The following is a 15227-nucleotide window of genomic DNA, read 5'->3' on the forward strand; positions in this document are numbered from 1 at the left end:
TCCAGATAAACAGACTCACATTGTTTTGTGACTCAAATATTAGGAATTCTTTACAGCTTAACAGTTAAACACGTGAATTAAATCTAAATTCAGATCCCCACTCTGTAATTTACTAAGCATAGGCTTTTGGATTCCACATTCCCAATCTGTTAAAATAGAAGTAAAAGTACCCCACTCATGGTCTTATTCTGCAAAGTAAAGGAGGTAATGTACCTAAGTGCTTATTAGCACTTGCCTGACACATAGTAAGCTCTCCAGAATGTTCACTGCCCTTATTTGTTGTTTCACAAATGAAGACCTATGGAAATGATCCATATAGCCTGACTGATACAGACCCCGTCTACCATAGAAACATGCCATACATTCACTGCTTTACAGAGAATGAAGCTCAACAAATTAGTACCAGTGATATGTGTTACCCAAGAATGCTATCCAACTCCCTTGTGTAGATAGTTCTCAAAAGAAATTATAAAAGACTGTCGGTCTGGTATAGTTTAAACACAATCTTTTGTAGAGAAGAATGACAGAATGAAGGGCCTCAAAGAGTTTGGCACAGAGGTTTCCTTCAAAGAATGCGGACTCAAAATATGTGCTTAGGGGTAGCATGTAGAGATCTAACAACTTACTGAGGATGAGGATGAAGGTGCACCCCTGGAGCAAAAGCCATCCATTCTTTGTGTGTCACCGGCAGGACAAATCTAAAAACCAAAAATAAACATATTATTCTCAGTTCTGTAGAAAACACTCATGATTCTGCTCAGATGGATTAATATGGTATAGGAAAAACAAAACAAAACATGATAATAAGCCTGTGGATTCCGAAAATAGAAAAATAAAACCATACTCACACTTGCCATACTATTCCACAGGTCCTCATTTTTTGTGTTTTTATAGCTATACTTCTGGAGATACTGTACAATACCACTTTTAAATGCATCAGCACTGAGATAATCCCTTAGCATATTCAGAATACAAGCTCCCTGAAAAGACAATGTCAAGCATGGTTATAGTTTAATCATCTAACCCACCATCACACTTTAAAAAATTTTTTTTAAAGAAAGTAGGTTAAACCTAAACCTGTCTAGGGAGGGGATTGAACAGGACTGTTTTTGTTCTTTCTCAGTCCACTAAGCATCAAGTCTCCCACAGGACAAACTAACATCATGGCCCATTCCCATTACTCACAGGTCAGCAAACAGTGCCGCATCAACACTGAACCCTGGACCACCACCTGCCTTCCCCACTGCCACGCTAGTGCAGCAGTAGGGGCAGAAGGTCCAAGAGGTAGAAGCAGAGGTACCGGTTAAGGAAGGGAGGGGAGCGCAGACAGCTGGAGCATAGAAGGCAAGAGTAACAATGAGAAAAGAGAATTCCTACATACCCTGTGTTCCTGGGTTAAGAGCTCTTTTCCCCTCCACCCCCATTCATGTGGATTGTAGATCACAAACTCAAATGCCTCTAATGGATAAGGGACATAAATGAGGGAATTCGTTCAAGGGTAAAAAAAATTTTTCTGTTTAGGTTGTTTCTTCCCCTCCACCTTTTTTTTCAATGTAACTTTCTAATTCCCAAGAACATCCTTCTTCTCCCCTCAGACCCTTCAATTCACTTCCTGTATATACTATCTTCTCTTAAATCTTTTTTCTAAGCAATAATGATTCCACTGACCCTGAAAGCCCTTCCTACTTCCTTTTCTTCCTAGAAAGAAATCACCCTTTAAGAAGTACAAAATCTCCTTTTCTGAGAGAATTTCTTATATCTTCTCAAGACATAGACTGTCCCTTTTTCTGTGGCTCTAGGGGATGGTGAGGATAACAGGCAAAGTCAGGACCCCTGAATATCGACATGGAGTGCATATCTCTGCCAAAAGAATGGATACTTTTTAAAGTTTTTATTGATGGGGCGCCTGGGTGGATCAGTTAATAAGCTTCTGACTCTTGGTTTCTGCTCAGATCATGATCTTACGGTTGTTGAGTTCGAGCCCCATGTTGGGGCTATCAGTACAGAGCCTGCTTGGGATTCTCTCTCTCCCTCTTTCTCTGCCCCTTCCCCACTCACACTGCTCATTCTCTCAAAATAAATAAATAAACTTTTTTTTTTTTAATTTTTTTTTTCAACTTTTTTTATTTATTTTTGGGACAGAGAGAGACAGAGCATGAACGGGGGAGGGGCAGAGAGAGAGGGAGACACAGAATCGGAAACAGGCTCCAGGCTCCGAGCCATCAGCCCAGAGCCTGACGCGGGGCTCGAACTCACAGACCGCGAGATCGTGACCTGGCTGAAGTCGGACGCTTAACCGACTGCGCCACCCAGGCGCCCCAAATAAATAAACTTTTAAAAAACACAAATATTTGAAGTTTTTATGGAGGTATAATTTACATGTAACAGTTTCAGGTGTATAGTGATTAAATGTTTGTATATCCTGTGAAGTGACTACTACAATAAGTCTAGTTAACATCTGTTACCACATAGAGTTACAATTTTTCTTCTGATGTGGACTTTTAAGATGTACTCTTAGCAACTTCCCAATATGCAATACAGTATTATTAACTATATAGTACCATGCTGTAAATTACATCCCAGCGACTTAAAGGTTTTCTAAAAATATGTACCCTTTTAACCCCCTTCGCCCACTGACAACCACCAATCTGTTCTGTGAAAGGTGAAGTTTTTTGTTTTTTAAGAATATCACATATAAGCAAAATCATATGGTATTTGTCTTTGACTTATTTCACTTAGCATAATGCTCTCAAGGTCCATCCACACTGTCCAAAGGGCAAAATGTCATTCTTTCTTGCGGGTGAATAATATTCTGTTGTATATACATATCACATTTTTCATCCATTCATTCATTGATGGGCACCTAGCTTGCTTCCTTATCTTGGTTATTGTAAATAATACTATAATGAGTATGAAGGTGTGTATTATCTTTGAATTCGTGTTTTTGTTTTCTTTAAACACTCAGAATTGCTGAATCATACGGTAGTTCTATTTTTTAATTCTGCACAAAGAGCAATGGAGCTGCCCTACGCGTGTAGTTCTATTATAAATATATAATGTGTGTGTGTGTGTGTTTTTCTTTTAGAGGCAGAGAGTGCGGGAGCAGGAGAGGAGGCAGAGAAATAGAATCTTAAGCAGACACCACATCCAGCATAGAGCTAGACACAAGGCTCAGTCCAACAACCATGGGACAGCCATTAATTGAAGAGACTCTCCTTTTCCCATTGTATATTCTTGGCTCTTTTTTCACAGATAAAAAAAAAAATAATAACCGTATGTGTGGGTTTGTTTTTGGGTTTTCTAATTTGTTCCACCAAGTTATGTACTTGTGTGTTGTTTTTATCTCCCCTGAACTACTTATGGAAATATCGCAGAATACCGTTCTGTTTACTACAAATAAAACAGCCTAGTACAATGATAATGACCTTCTCTGCCCGTTAAAAACAATGGAAACAGTTGGAAATGGAAAGAGAATTGGAAAAGCATCCTTGATCTCATGAAGAAGGAACTATGACTTTATCTCCAGGTTGCATTGCCAAGGGAAATTACCCAGGTTCCATGTAACCAGTGTCATAAGAATCCTTTTTTTTTTTTCTTTTTCCTTGTCCAGAGAAGCCAGATATCAAGATTTTTATGTAAAATTTCCCACTAGACGTTAGCAACCATTTCCAATTCTGTATTAAACACACTGTATAGGACAGTATTTTGCAGTTCAACAATATAAACCATTTTTGAAGGCAATGAAAGGCAAGCTACATGGGGCACGGATTTTTGCCTGGTACAACAGTTATGCTCAATCAAGACCTATTTGTTGAATGATAAATAAAAGACAAAGTTATTGTAGACCATGGATTTTCACTTTATGACAGAGTAAATGACAAACTGACTATAATATAATCTTTAGGATTACAAACCAAACTTCAAGTTAAGCCTTAAAGAGTCAAGTTTAAGTTTAACTTAAAGTTAAGCCCCTGCCAGCATGGGACAGCATAAAAAGCATTCCACCTGGGTTGTTCCTTATGGAAAGCCACCCCACAACCCTCTGTCATCTCTCCACCAAAGTCTTTATAAGTTTGATGTCTAAAATGTACCCTTATAATCCATTTTTACCTTTTCATAAGAAACTTCATCAAACATTTCCCGAATCTGAGCAGGATTCTCTACAGCTGTCGACACAGGGTGTGAAGAATTTAATGCGTCTACCTCCATCACATCAAAACACTTGCCAAAGAAATAATCTTCCTATTGAGACAAAGACTTGATTTATTTTTAGATAAAAAATATGAAAGGACACATGTTTTATCTGGGCTAGACAGAATTGCAGTTTTCTAAAGAGCATCCTAGAAACAATTTTAGGTGAACATTTTAGATTTTGTTCATCTTAAATGCCTATCACTTTAGAAGACAATTTTCTCTTAACTTAAAAATAGAACTATCATTCCTATAGTCAAACAGTGCCAAAACAACAAACTAAAATGTGTAGTGATTCCAACATCTCCAATCATCTTATTTTAAGGCAAAGAAATTTAAATTTTTTTTAATGTTTATTTATTTTTGACAGAGAGAGACACAGAGCATGAGCGGGGGAGAGGCAGAGAGAGAGGGAGACACAGAATCCAAAGCAGGCTCCAGGCTCTGAGCTGTCAGCACAAAGCCTGACACAGGGCTCAAACTCACAGACCGTGAGATCATGACCTGAGCTGAAGTTGGACGCTCAACTGACTAAGCCACCCAGGTGCCCCACAGAAATTTAAATTTAAAACTATGTGGTCAAAAAAAAAAAAATGGAGGACAAATTCCAAATATAATCTAATTTCTTAGGGCATATTACTCAACAGAATAACATACACACATCATCATTTTTATTATTAAGGCATATGTGGAAATGGGAAAATATTTATGACCCATTGTAGTACAATAGTTATATAGACATTACAACTATAAATTATGTGTACAGGAAGATGAAAATGAGAAGTTAATATATGCCTAGGTCAAAATTATAGTGGGGTAAAGGATTGTTTGGGGGATTTTGTTTGTTTTTAAAGTAAGTTTCTTTTTTAGCTTTACTACATGCGATTTTCACAAGTTAAACACCTGATTTTTAAAATAAACATGTAGGGGCACCTGGGTGGCTCAGTCGGTTGAGTGTCCGACTTCGGCTCAGGTCATGATCTCACGGTCTGTGAGTTCGAGCCCCGCGTCGGGCTCTGTGCTGACAGCTCAGAGCCTAGAGCCTGTTTCTGATTCTGTGTCTCCCTCTTTCTCTGCCCCTCCCCTGCTCACACTCTGTCTCTCTCTGTCTCAAAAATAAATAAACATTAACAAAATTTAAAAAAATAAAATAAATAAATAAATAAATAAAATAAAATAAAATAAACATCTAAAGGTTCCAAAGCATGAAGTTTGGGACTCCCGAGTGTAGGCTCATAAATAAACAAGTGTGCAGTTACCTAAAACAAGTAGAATCGGATTTGATTTGACAAGCAGGATACTATTGAAATAAAAGCAATCTGTACATAATCCTTCAGAGAGGAACCTAATGGTTGAGGAAATGATATGCAACAGACAGGCTGTCATTACTTCTAGCTTTTTTATAATAAGGGAGGATAAGATTTAACAGAATTTCCTAACAACCACATATTTGGAAATAAGCAATCCAGTTAGGAAATAAGCATTTGTGTTACCTTTCAAGTTCACTAGCATTTTAGAAACCAGATTCTAATCTAAGCTATCAGGGAGTTATTAATATTTCCATGAATTCTATAATCAAAGACCAGCAACACTGAACAAAACAGCAGTATCAACTTGTTAAAAATAAGTAAATACTTCTTACAACTTTCAGTTCTGGATGAGTCACAGTGACAGACACAAACTCCATAAACTTCGCAAATCCCTCATTTAGCCAAAGATCATTCCACCATTCCATAGTCACGAGATTCCCAAACCACTAAAAGGAAAGTACTAGATTATTCATACATTTCTACGGAGACTGGATTATCTACACAGTTACAGACATAAGGCATTCAGAAGGAAAGATTTCGTATGTGCAATGTCAGCATATAAGTAACATTTACAGAATTTTTTATCAAAATAAGAAGAAAAACCTTTCAACGTTCATTTTAAAACATGGGACCTTGTGCTTTAAAAGAAATCATTTTTCCTATAGAAAAAAAGACAAAGTAAAGATGAATCGATACACTTCATGTATCAATATGAATAGTCTTTTAAGTCCCATAAAAGCAAAATAGATGTAGTTTCACCACAATTTTTAAAAGCATCATTTATCTTGTGTACCTGGTGGGCGAGTTCATGGGACACAGTCAAAGTAATGCCAAGCTTATTTGATGCAGAAGACTTTTCAGAATCAAACAATAGAACAGATTCTCTGTATGTGGTCAGTCCCCAGTTTTCCATAGCGCCACTCTCAAAGTCAGGAATAGCAGCAAGATCTTGGAAAGGACACAAAAATGTATTAACAGTCCCTAAACTAGACATTGCCCAAACACACTAACTTTCAGAATGGATGGGTGTAGGGATCAAAAGAAAAGAACTTATCACAACCTAGAAAAAGAGGCTCAGTGATTCAGGGTTGCTCTGCTGTTGCCTGACAAAGTCAGATTGGGGCCTCGGGCCTTCTGACTCCTCTTCTAACTTTCTGACAAGGAATTCAGGGATTGGATACTCTTAATAATAATTTCCTCAATTATACACTTGACTTTGGATGCCCTCGACTCCCATACACCTAAAATCTCAAACGAATAATAGTTTTAAAAGCCCATTTAAGAAGGAAACTGCAGATTTTCCTTACACTGTGTAAATGTGTTCATTAAGAAAAATGTATTGAGCACCCTCTCTATTTCTACCAAATATGTGCAAATAATGAAAAAGATGCAGCTTCTGCCCTTTGCTGTCTGCCCACTAATACAACTGAGTTTATCTTTAAGGTCAGAAGGTAAAATTATCACCATGACATGTGCCTCAGAAATCTTATCAAGATCTGCTCCTGCTATTATTAGAAATTTACTGTATAGATTAGGGGTGAGAAGGAGCAACCTTCTCCTGCCAGAGGTCTAGACTTGAAGGGCTGCTGAGATACCATGGGAATGCCAATTACGGGGATATAATACATAGCTGAGGTCATTAAATGCCACAACTTGAAATAATCTTGCAAAATTTCTACCTTGTTTGGGTAAGGGATATGGAATGCTGAAATAATCCTCATAAAACTCTAGAAGAGTCACTGCAGCATCCAGTGCATAATCTGCCTGATGTATCTTGTCTGGCACAGCATATATGGAAACCTGAAGAGAAAGCACAGTTAGTTACTCAAATGCCATAGTGGCTTCTCTCCACGTGGGGAATAAACTTAGAAATTCTCTGAGCTTGTACCCAGGGGTTAACAAGGCATAAAGAAATAGGAAGCCATAGGATGAAAGCACCCAAGATTTGGTAACCAAGATTAGATATTCAGGGCCGAAGCGCCCCAATTTAGTACAGAATCAGAAAGCTGCTTTCATGGGAGGGAAGGTCCAGAATAGGTAAACAGGTAAATAGGGCTGTTGCCCAGCCCTAGGTAACAGGTATATAGGGCTGCTGCCCAACCGCAACAGGCCGAAGTTGCCCAGAGGGGAGCTTATTAGCAAAAGAAAGGTACCTTGATGTCCCTGAGGTAGCATGCTCTCACTCTCTTGTCCCCTATGCAAGCTAAGATAAACAGACAAGGCCCCTCATGCCTGCCATAAACAAACAGCTGCCCAGCACCAGGACTTTGCTTTGTGTTGACCAAAACCCCTAACACTGCATATCTGCAAAACCCCCTTTTCCTCACACCTGTGAGTTAATGTTCATGGTTTCACTGTCTCTTTGTGCACATCCATCACGCTTTTAAGCCTTCTGATTCTAATAAAAACACAGCAAGGACCCTTACTCGGGGTTCTTGTCTCCTCCCAAACGTTAGCCTCTCTCACATTTTAATCCTGCATCCCGATTTCTTGCTGGAGAAGAGAGAACTCCAGACCCTAAGTCTACAACAGATGGTGACCCAGGGCTGACACAGCCAGAAGGCGGTGCAACTCAAGGACTGCGGGATGCCATGGACCGACTAAAGAGCTCCAAGAAAAACGCACCAGATTACAATCTCTTCCTGATGAACTAAGAGAAAAGCAAAACTATATTAGGATTTGCTGCCGCGGAACTTTGGAGAGATTTATTATGGGAGACTCCCTATCCCCAGAGCAGAAAGAGTACATTCATATTTTACAATCATTGGGAAAGGTGGCTGGCACTATCTTCACTCAGAAAGCACTCCTTGAATTATGATTACCCAGCAACACTGCCTTTGGTTCCCAAAACAAGGAACTTATGATCTTGATATTTGGGAGCGAGTAGGGAAAACATTAAAATCTCAGCATTCCGAGGTGGCTAATGTCCTCCCCTGAGGTAATCCTTACTTGGTCCATTGTCCATACTGCCCTTCTCCCCTTGAGTTCAGACGATGCATATAAAGATAAAGAATTACCCAAAAAAGAGGAAAACTCTAGGCTTTTTTATAGTCAGCCTGTGCCTTCACTGCCTTTACAGCCAGAAGATACACACCCTCTCTCCAAAGGGTGGGACGATATCAAGCCTCAAGAAACCTCACCGACTGGTTCTGATAAAGTCCTCACCCCAATGCAAAAGTGCATTAAGAAGCCCAGAAGGCCGGTGAATTCCAGGTGTTTCCCGTTGTCGGGCAAAACGGGCAATACGTCCGGTCCGTGAAGGCCTGCTCTTTCAAATAGTAAAGGAATTGCAGAAATCAGTTCAGCTGTATGGCTCCACAGCCCTTTTACGATCTGCATTTTAGAAACTATTTGTGGCACTATTCCATGTATGCCTAGGACTGGGGCTGTCTTATAAAAATCATTTTGGGGCGCCTGGGTGGCTCAGTCGGTTGAGCGTCCGACTTCGGCTCAGGTCACGATCTCGCGGTCCGTGAGTTCGAGCCCCGAGTCGGGCTCTGGGCTGATGGCTCAGAGCCTGGAGCCTGCTTCCGATTCTGTGTCTCCCTCTCTCTCTGACCCTCCCCCGTTCATGCTCTGTCTCTGTCTCAAAAGTAAAATAAACGTTAAAAAAAAAAAAAAAAAAAATTTTTAAAATAATTTTGACTCCAGCCCAGTATGCTGTCTATGCCCAAGAGTTTCATGACGCTTGTGTAACTCGTGCTATGCAAAACTTTGATGCTGCTATTCCAGCGTCTTTTGAACAACTGTCCAGTACAGGACAATGTTCCCAACTAAGGCAACAAGCTCAGCTTCCAATCATTGTCAGCAAAACAATGCACTAAAATAGTATGACTTATTTTACACAGGCCTTCTCTTTTAAAGGGGACTCTCTCTCTCTCTCTCTCACTGTTACTCCCAATATACTCTGGCTACTCTAACTACACGTGGGGGTTTCTCCCTCATTCATTTCCTTGGTCAATGACTACGATAATCAGAGCCAAGTGTCTCTGGTTAGTCTACCTCAGGATGGAGGTTTTAAGGAATATTCCCAAGCAACTGCCAAAACTCCTTTTGTCTTGGGGAACTTCTCTGTCTTCTCTGGCCTGACATAGACTGCCTAATTCCACAAGTGGAAAACAAAACAAAAATCTGTATCTGCTCATCTATCTGAGCTAACAGGCTTTAGGACCACGAGAACTCTTTCTCTGCCCTCTATGCCTTTATCTGCCTTCAGGCCAGCTGTGGGCACCTCACCCTTTAGGCCTTCCCTTCCCACTCCTCAGGGTCCTGCACCAACTGGGATGCGACCTGCATATCTGGCTCTTCAATGCCTCAGGCAGCATCAACTCTTCCTCCTAAGAGCAAAAAATACCCCCTTAGACTAGGGCCACCCACTTCAGAATTCCTCACTGGTTCCACGGGAAAAAACTGACAATGGTAAACTTTTAAGAGGACACAGATAAAATGTAATTAAGACAGACATGTCTTTTAAATTATCAAAATTAAATAATAAAACTTTATTCTACTAAGGTTCACTGAAGGTCAAATAAGTTCATGTTATCTCTTTTCCAATTTGTCAGCCAAAGGATGACTTAAAGTAATGGTTAACTTTGTCTCATAGTTTTCATGGGTAATTGTTAAAATAGCTTTCAGGGTCTTTGGTAACCTGAAACTTTAACATTTTGCTTAAATGATAAATTAAATCTATTGAACATTTAGGCCTCTTCCAAATCAAATGGAATGGTAAAGCATTGCTTACTAACCGTAGGTTTGTGCTTCTGGTTTCTATGACAAAAATACCGAGGACATTTAAATCTATTAAAAAGCATGCTTTATGCTTAATGGATCCATAAGTCTGCCACCTAAAAAATTTCTGATGTAACAGATGGTTTACAATTGGTTGCTACTTTGTTTTCACTGGAGACTAAGGTTTCTAAGAGTTAAAATTCTGCTAAATATAATTAAGGCTAATGGAAATAAGGAAAGTAACTCAGTATATAAAAAAGTAAGAGATATGTCAGAAAGATATAAAAAATGAGCATACATTTTTGTTAAAGGTAATAAATAAAATTTTAACAAAAAGGGTAAAATGACAGGACAGCATGCCCTTTTTAAGTTGTTTTACTTAAGCCTTGGTTGGAATTACCCATTCCTTATAATCCACAAGGCCAAGAAATTGTAAAAGGAGCACATAGTATGCTCAAAAACATGTTAAAAAAACAAAAAAGGGAGAGATACCCATGGCTATCTACATTACAACCTCAGCTCCTTCTTGATCATGCTATGATTACTCTTAACTTTTTAAAAATTTTTTTTTCAACGTTTTTTTATTTATTTTTGAGACAGAGAGAGACAGAGCATGAACGGGGGAGGGGCAGAGAGAGAGGGAGACACAGAATCTGAAACAGGCTCCAGGCTGCGAGCCATCAGCCCAGAGCCCGACGCGGGGCTCGAACTCACGGACCGAGAGATCGTGACCTGGCTGAAGTCGGACGCTTAACCGACTGCACCACCCAGGCGCCCCTACTCTTAACTTTTTAAATCTTAATCCTCAAAGACTAACAGCAGCTGAGTGACATTCTTCAAAATCAGATAAACCCTCTCATCCTATGGTGCTATACAAAACCCCTGAAAGGGGGCCCACATGGACTGGACCCACTAAACTTCTCACCTGGGGTTGAGGAGAATATGTTTGTGTTCTTTCAGATTCTGGACCTCTATGGATCCCCTCTCTGTTGGTTGGTGAAGCCATACCATGGAGACCCCTGGATATCTTCCAACGAACCAGTACTTCCAGAGAATGACTCTTAATGAGCAGCCACCAGCCCCCCTTTTTCAAGATGGAAGAAGCCTCTTCATTGACTCCTCATCCTGAAGCCACTCCACAAACGCAACATAACATGGGGAAGCCTTAATCTCCTGTCCAACCAGGCCGGCATCCTCTTACAACACAATGGTATTGCATATACCCCTGACTCACATCTGATGGCCATGATCTCCATCATTGACAGGAATTCGATACAGGTAACCCTGATTCTTCTCCTTGTCCTCATTTGTCCGGGCCAAGCTCAATATTCATATTGGGCTCATCTCCTTAACCCACCTATATTTGACAGCTTAACACTCCTAGACCTGGATATTCCTGTTAGCAATAATGACACTGAATTCATGGGAGGAGCTAATCTTAACCTGCCCTTCCAAACTGAACAAGAGCATTGGCTTTATATGCCAAGACCTCAATGGTGGCTTATTCCAGCACCTCCTATGTGTGTTACCAAACTTAGCAACCTATCTGCTTGTCTCAAAGTAAGAATCAACTGGCTTTTACATGTACAGACCAAAATCTCTAAAAGGCCAATTTTACCTTTTTCTCAGCCACAAGCTTTGATATACCTCAAAAAACCAACATATCTCACACTCCTAATGTTCTAGCTTGCTCTAGTCTCAAGTATTCAGACCACCCCTGGAATAATATTCCTTGGACAACCTGTTATGGAGAGACTGAGCATAATCTTCACTGGGGCAATTGGACCATTATTGACAGGGGTCCTAGAGGACATCTTGAACCAAAATATTCAAATAAGACCATATCCTTTGCCCAATCTAGTAGACAGAACATTTTTTGGAAGGACAGAGGCTTGTCTGGCCCTATAATTTCTGCACATAAAGGGAAATTAAAAGGACCTGGCTTGTTAATCTTTGGAAGCTAGGCCTTTCTTCACTCATACTGTTAGCCATGGTGAAATTTATGTAAATCAACATATTAACATAACTTGGGCCTCATGCCTGCCATAAACAACCATCTGCCCAGTGCCAGGACTTTGCTTTGTATTGACCCAAACCCCTAACACTGCATATCTTCAAGATCACCTTTTCTCACCGACACGAGTTCATGTTCACAGTTTCACTGTCTCTTTGTGCACAGCCATCACACTTGTAAGCCTTCTGATCCTAATAAAAACGAAGCAAGGACCCTTACTCAGGGTTCTTGTCTCCTCCCGGATATTAGTCTCTGTCTCATTTTAATCCTGTGTCCGCTCTCTTGATGGACAAGAGAGAACTCCAGATCCAGAGTCTATGACATCTCCACAATTGTATGGAAGATGGACATCAACAGTTCCATTTTGTGGAATATGGTTGCCACTTAGGAAGAAAATTGGAAGTTCGATTTCTTGTATTAATGCCACCTATTTCTGACCAAGTCCCCTTCTGAAAACTACAACATCCTGGATAACGTAAACAAAAAGGTCTTTTTAAAAATGTTCTTACGGAATAATGGAAAAGTAAAGAAAACTTAAATGCCAAAAATGACTAACAGTAGGACCCTCCTAGACAGAAGAGCCCTGCAGCCAGCTTTTGTCCTGAGGACACTAACCTAACACAGATGGACTTGAGCTTTGGTTTTCACAGCATTGAAGGTCTCAGGGGATAGAAGACAAAGTCCAGAGCCCGTCCAAGGGGGGAAAGCCCAACAGAATATGCACCATGCATAAAGTTGAACCCTATAGGACCATACCCTTACTGTAAAGATAAACTAAAAATAGCCATCCCCTTCCTCAAGGAGACTGCAAGGGGGAAAAATGCCTTTTTCAAGTCTTGGTACCATATGGGGGAGGTTGTGGGAAGTCCTGAGTGAATCAGCAAGTTAATATTCATGCTGGTTAGCAACTGGACTCACAATAACCAGGTGGCTCAAAAACCTGAAGCTAATAATTTGATTTAAAGCGGTTCATGGGCTGGTAAGGGCTCCCAGGCATCTGCCAGGAGCAAACAAATTCTCTGTGGAAGAACCCACCATCAACTCAGGTAGTGTAAGTTCAATATACACACAGGAACAAAACAATAACCAGCAGAAACAACAAATCACAGAATGAGACACGTAAAGACTTCAGATAGGACAGTTAACTAGAATATAAAACGTTTAATGTGTTTAAAGAAATAAAAGGCCTAAAAATACTAATATGTAAAAAGAATTCTTGGACCTAATTCCAATATATGTGTGTGTGTGTTGGGGGGTGTTATGCCCACACCTCCAAGCAGTTCTCCAACACCACCTGAGTGTCCCACAGTTCCACCTCGATTCTGACACTACCCAGAGATACACCAGATTCCACAACATAAAGGTTCAGTCTTACACAGTTGTCCCCACCCCCACTTCAGATGATATTTACAAGTCCAGGTTACCATCTGTGCTTCTGACCCACAGGCTACAGACTAGAGGTTGCAAAGACCTCCCCCTTAGGTTCGATTAATTTGCTAGGGCAGCTCACAAAACTCAGAGGAATATTTTATTTATTATAAAAGGACGTAACTGAGAAAGAGATGTGCAGGGCAAGGTACGGGAAAAGGCACAGAGTTTCCATACCATCTCTAGGCAAGCCATTCTCGCTGAAATCTTCACACTTTCACCAACCCAGAAGTCCTATCTACTCAGGCCTCAGCGAAAACCAGCATAAATAAATTAGGCATCTTCAAATTAAAGCTCCTCTTCTCCAAAAAAAAAAACCAAAAAACCAAAAAACCAAAAAAAAACCTATTTGCATTCAGAGCCCAACAACATATAGTTGAATAGGTTGCTCCTTATGCAATGGTACCCAGAAAAGGGGCAAGTACTCCTTGAAACAAGATCTTTTCTCCAGTATTCCAGTATTAGCTGGCACAAATGCTCTCCCCAGAGTCATTTAATACTCCAAGCAGACTGCTCTATTTTACTTCCTACTCAAGGCCAGAAATCCTCTGCTCAGGTAGTCAGTGACATTTACTTCTAAACCGCAGGAAGCGACAGCCAGAGGCAACCTCAGAAAACACTGCAGGATCTGGTCCAACTTACACATTTTAAAGAAATATAAACTAAGTTCCCAAGGGAGCAGAGTCAAGGTCAGAATGCCTGCTAAACGTGGAGCCAGGACCACGATGTAGGCCAGGCCAAGCCTCTCCGCATGTTTTTGTGTTAGAACTTCATTATAAATACGAGCATCTGTAACAATAGGATGCCAACCTTCCTGGTTTGGCCAAGACTCAGGGATGTGCCCAAAATGTGGGGCTTCTAGTTTTAAAACCAGGACAGTGTCAGATCAGGACAAGCTGGCCACCCTATGTGACAATCACAGGTTCACCTTGATTCCACTCTTGGTCATCTTGCTAACAGACTTAAAATCTGAAATAATGAAAGCCACCAGGTAGGTGCTCATCTTCACAGTGACATCAAAATGGTCTTCTATGAGTCCTTCAGCAATAGTCACAGATTTAACCTAAAATCAGAATAAAATCAGCAAATAATCCAATTATCCAATGCATTGAAAACAGTTTATAAACAGAAATCTCCTTACCACCAGACATAAAAGTGAAAGTACATAGCACAATATTTACATAATTATTTTACAAGTTCTCTAATACCTGACTATAATTTAGATATTAAGACCATTCTACTCAATTTTTTTAAATGGGATATAATTCACGTATCATAAAATTCACCATTTTGAAGTATATAGTTCAGTGTTTTTTTATTATATTTACAGTTGTGCAACTATCATCACTAAATTTCTTTTCAATACCCCAGATGGTTGCAAACTAACTCATATCTGGTACATGAGGATTAATAATATGAATGGGACAAAGCAAACCTGAGATTTGTGGTTTCGCTAAGAGGTAGTCCACCTGACCATAAATACAGGTTTGAGAATTATCTAGAAATACAATGTCTAATTTTTTTTTTTTTCTGTGGGAAAACATGTAACCATGTAC

General features: G+C 40.0%; 1 protein-coding gene across 4 annotated transcripts in view; it reads right to left on the bottom strand.

Moving 5' to 3' along the window:
- The window catches only part of ERAP1 (endoplasmic reticulum aminopeptidase 1), a 46515-nt gene that overhangs the window by 20140 nt on the left and 11148 nt on the right, over positions 1–15227 (bottom strand). For all 4 annotated transcript variants that reach the window (XM_042944109.1, XM_042944102.1, XM_042944128.1 and 1 more), the window contains exons 4-10: positions 14600–14734; positions 7181–7301; positions 6295–6449; positions 5834–5947; positions 4111–4242; positions 849–980; positions 627–698 (exon numbers count right to left, since the gene is read on the bottom strand). In XM_042944109.1, the coding sequence (XP_042800043.1) occupies positions 627–698; positions 849–980; positions 4111–4242; positions 5834–5947; positions 6295–6449; positions 7181–7301; positions 14600–14734 (861 nt within the window). The remainder of the gene's footprint in view (positions 1–626; positions 699–848; positions 981–4110; positions 4243–5833; positions 5948–6294; positions 6450–7180; positions 7302–14599; positions 14735–15227) is intronic.

This window comes from Panthera leo, chromosome A1 (genome assembly GCF_018350215.1).
Source record: "Panthera leo isolate Ple1 chromosome A1, P.leo_Ple1_pat1.1, whole genome shotgun sequence".
Lineage (NCBI taxonomy): Eukaryota > Metazoa > Chordata > Mammalia > Carnivora > Felidae > Panthera > Panthera leo.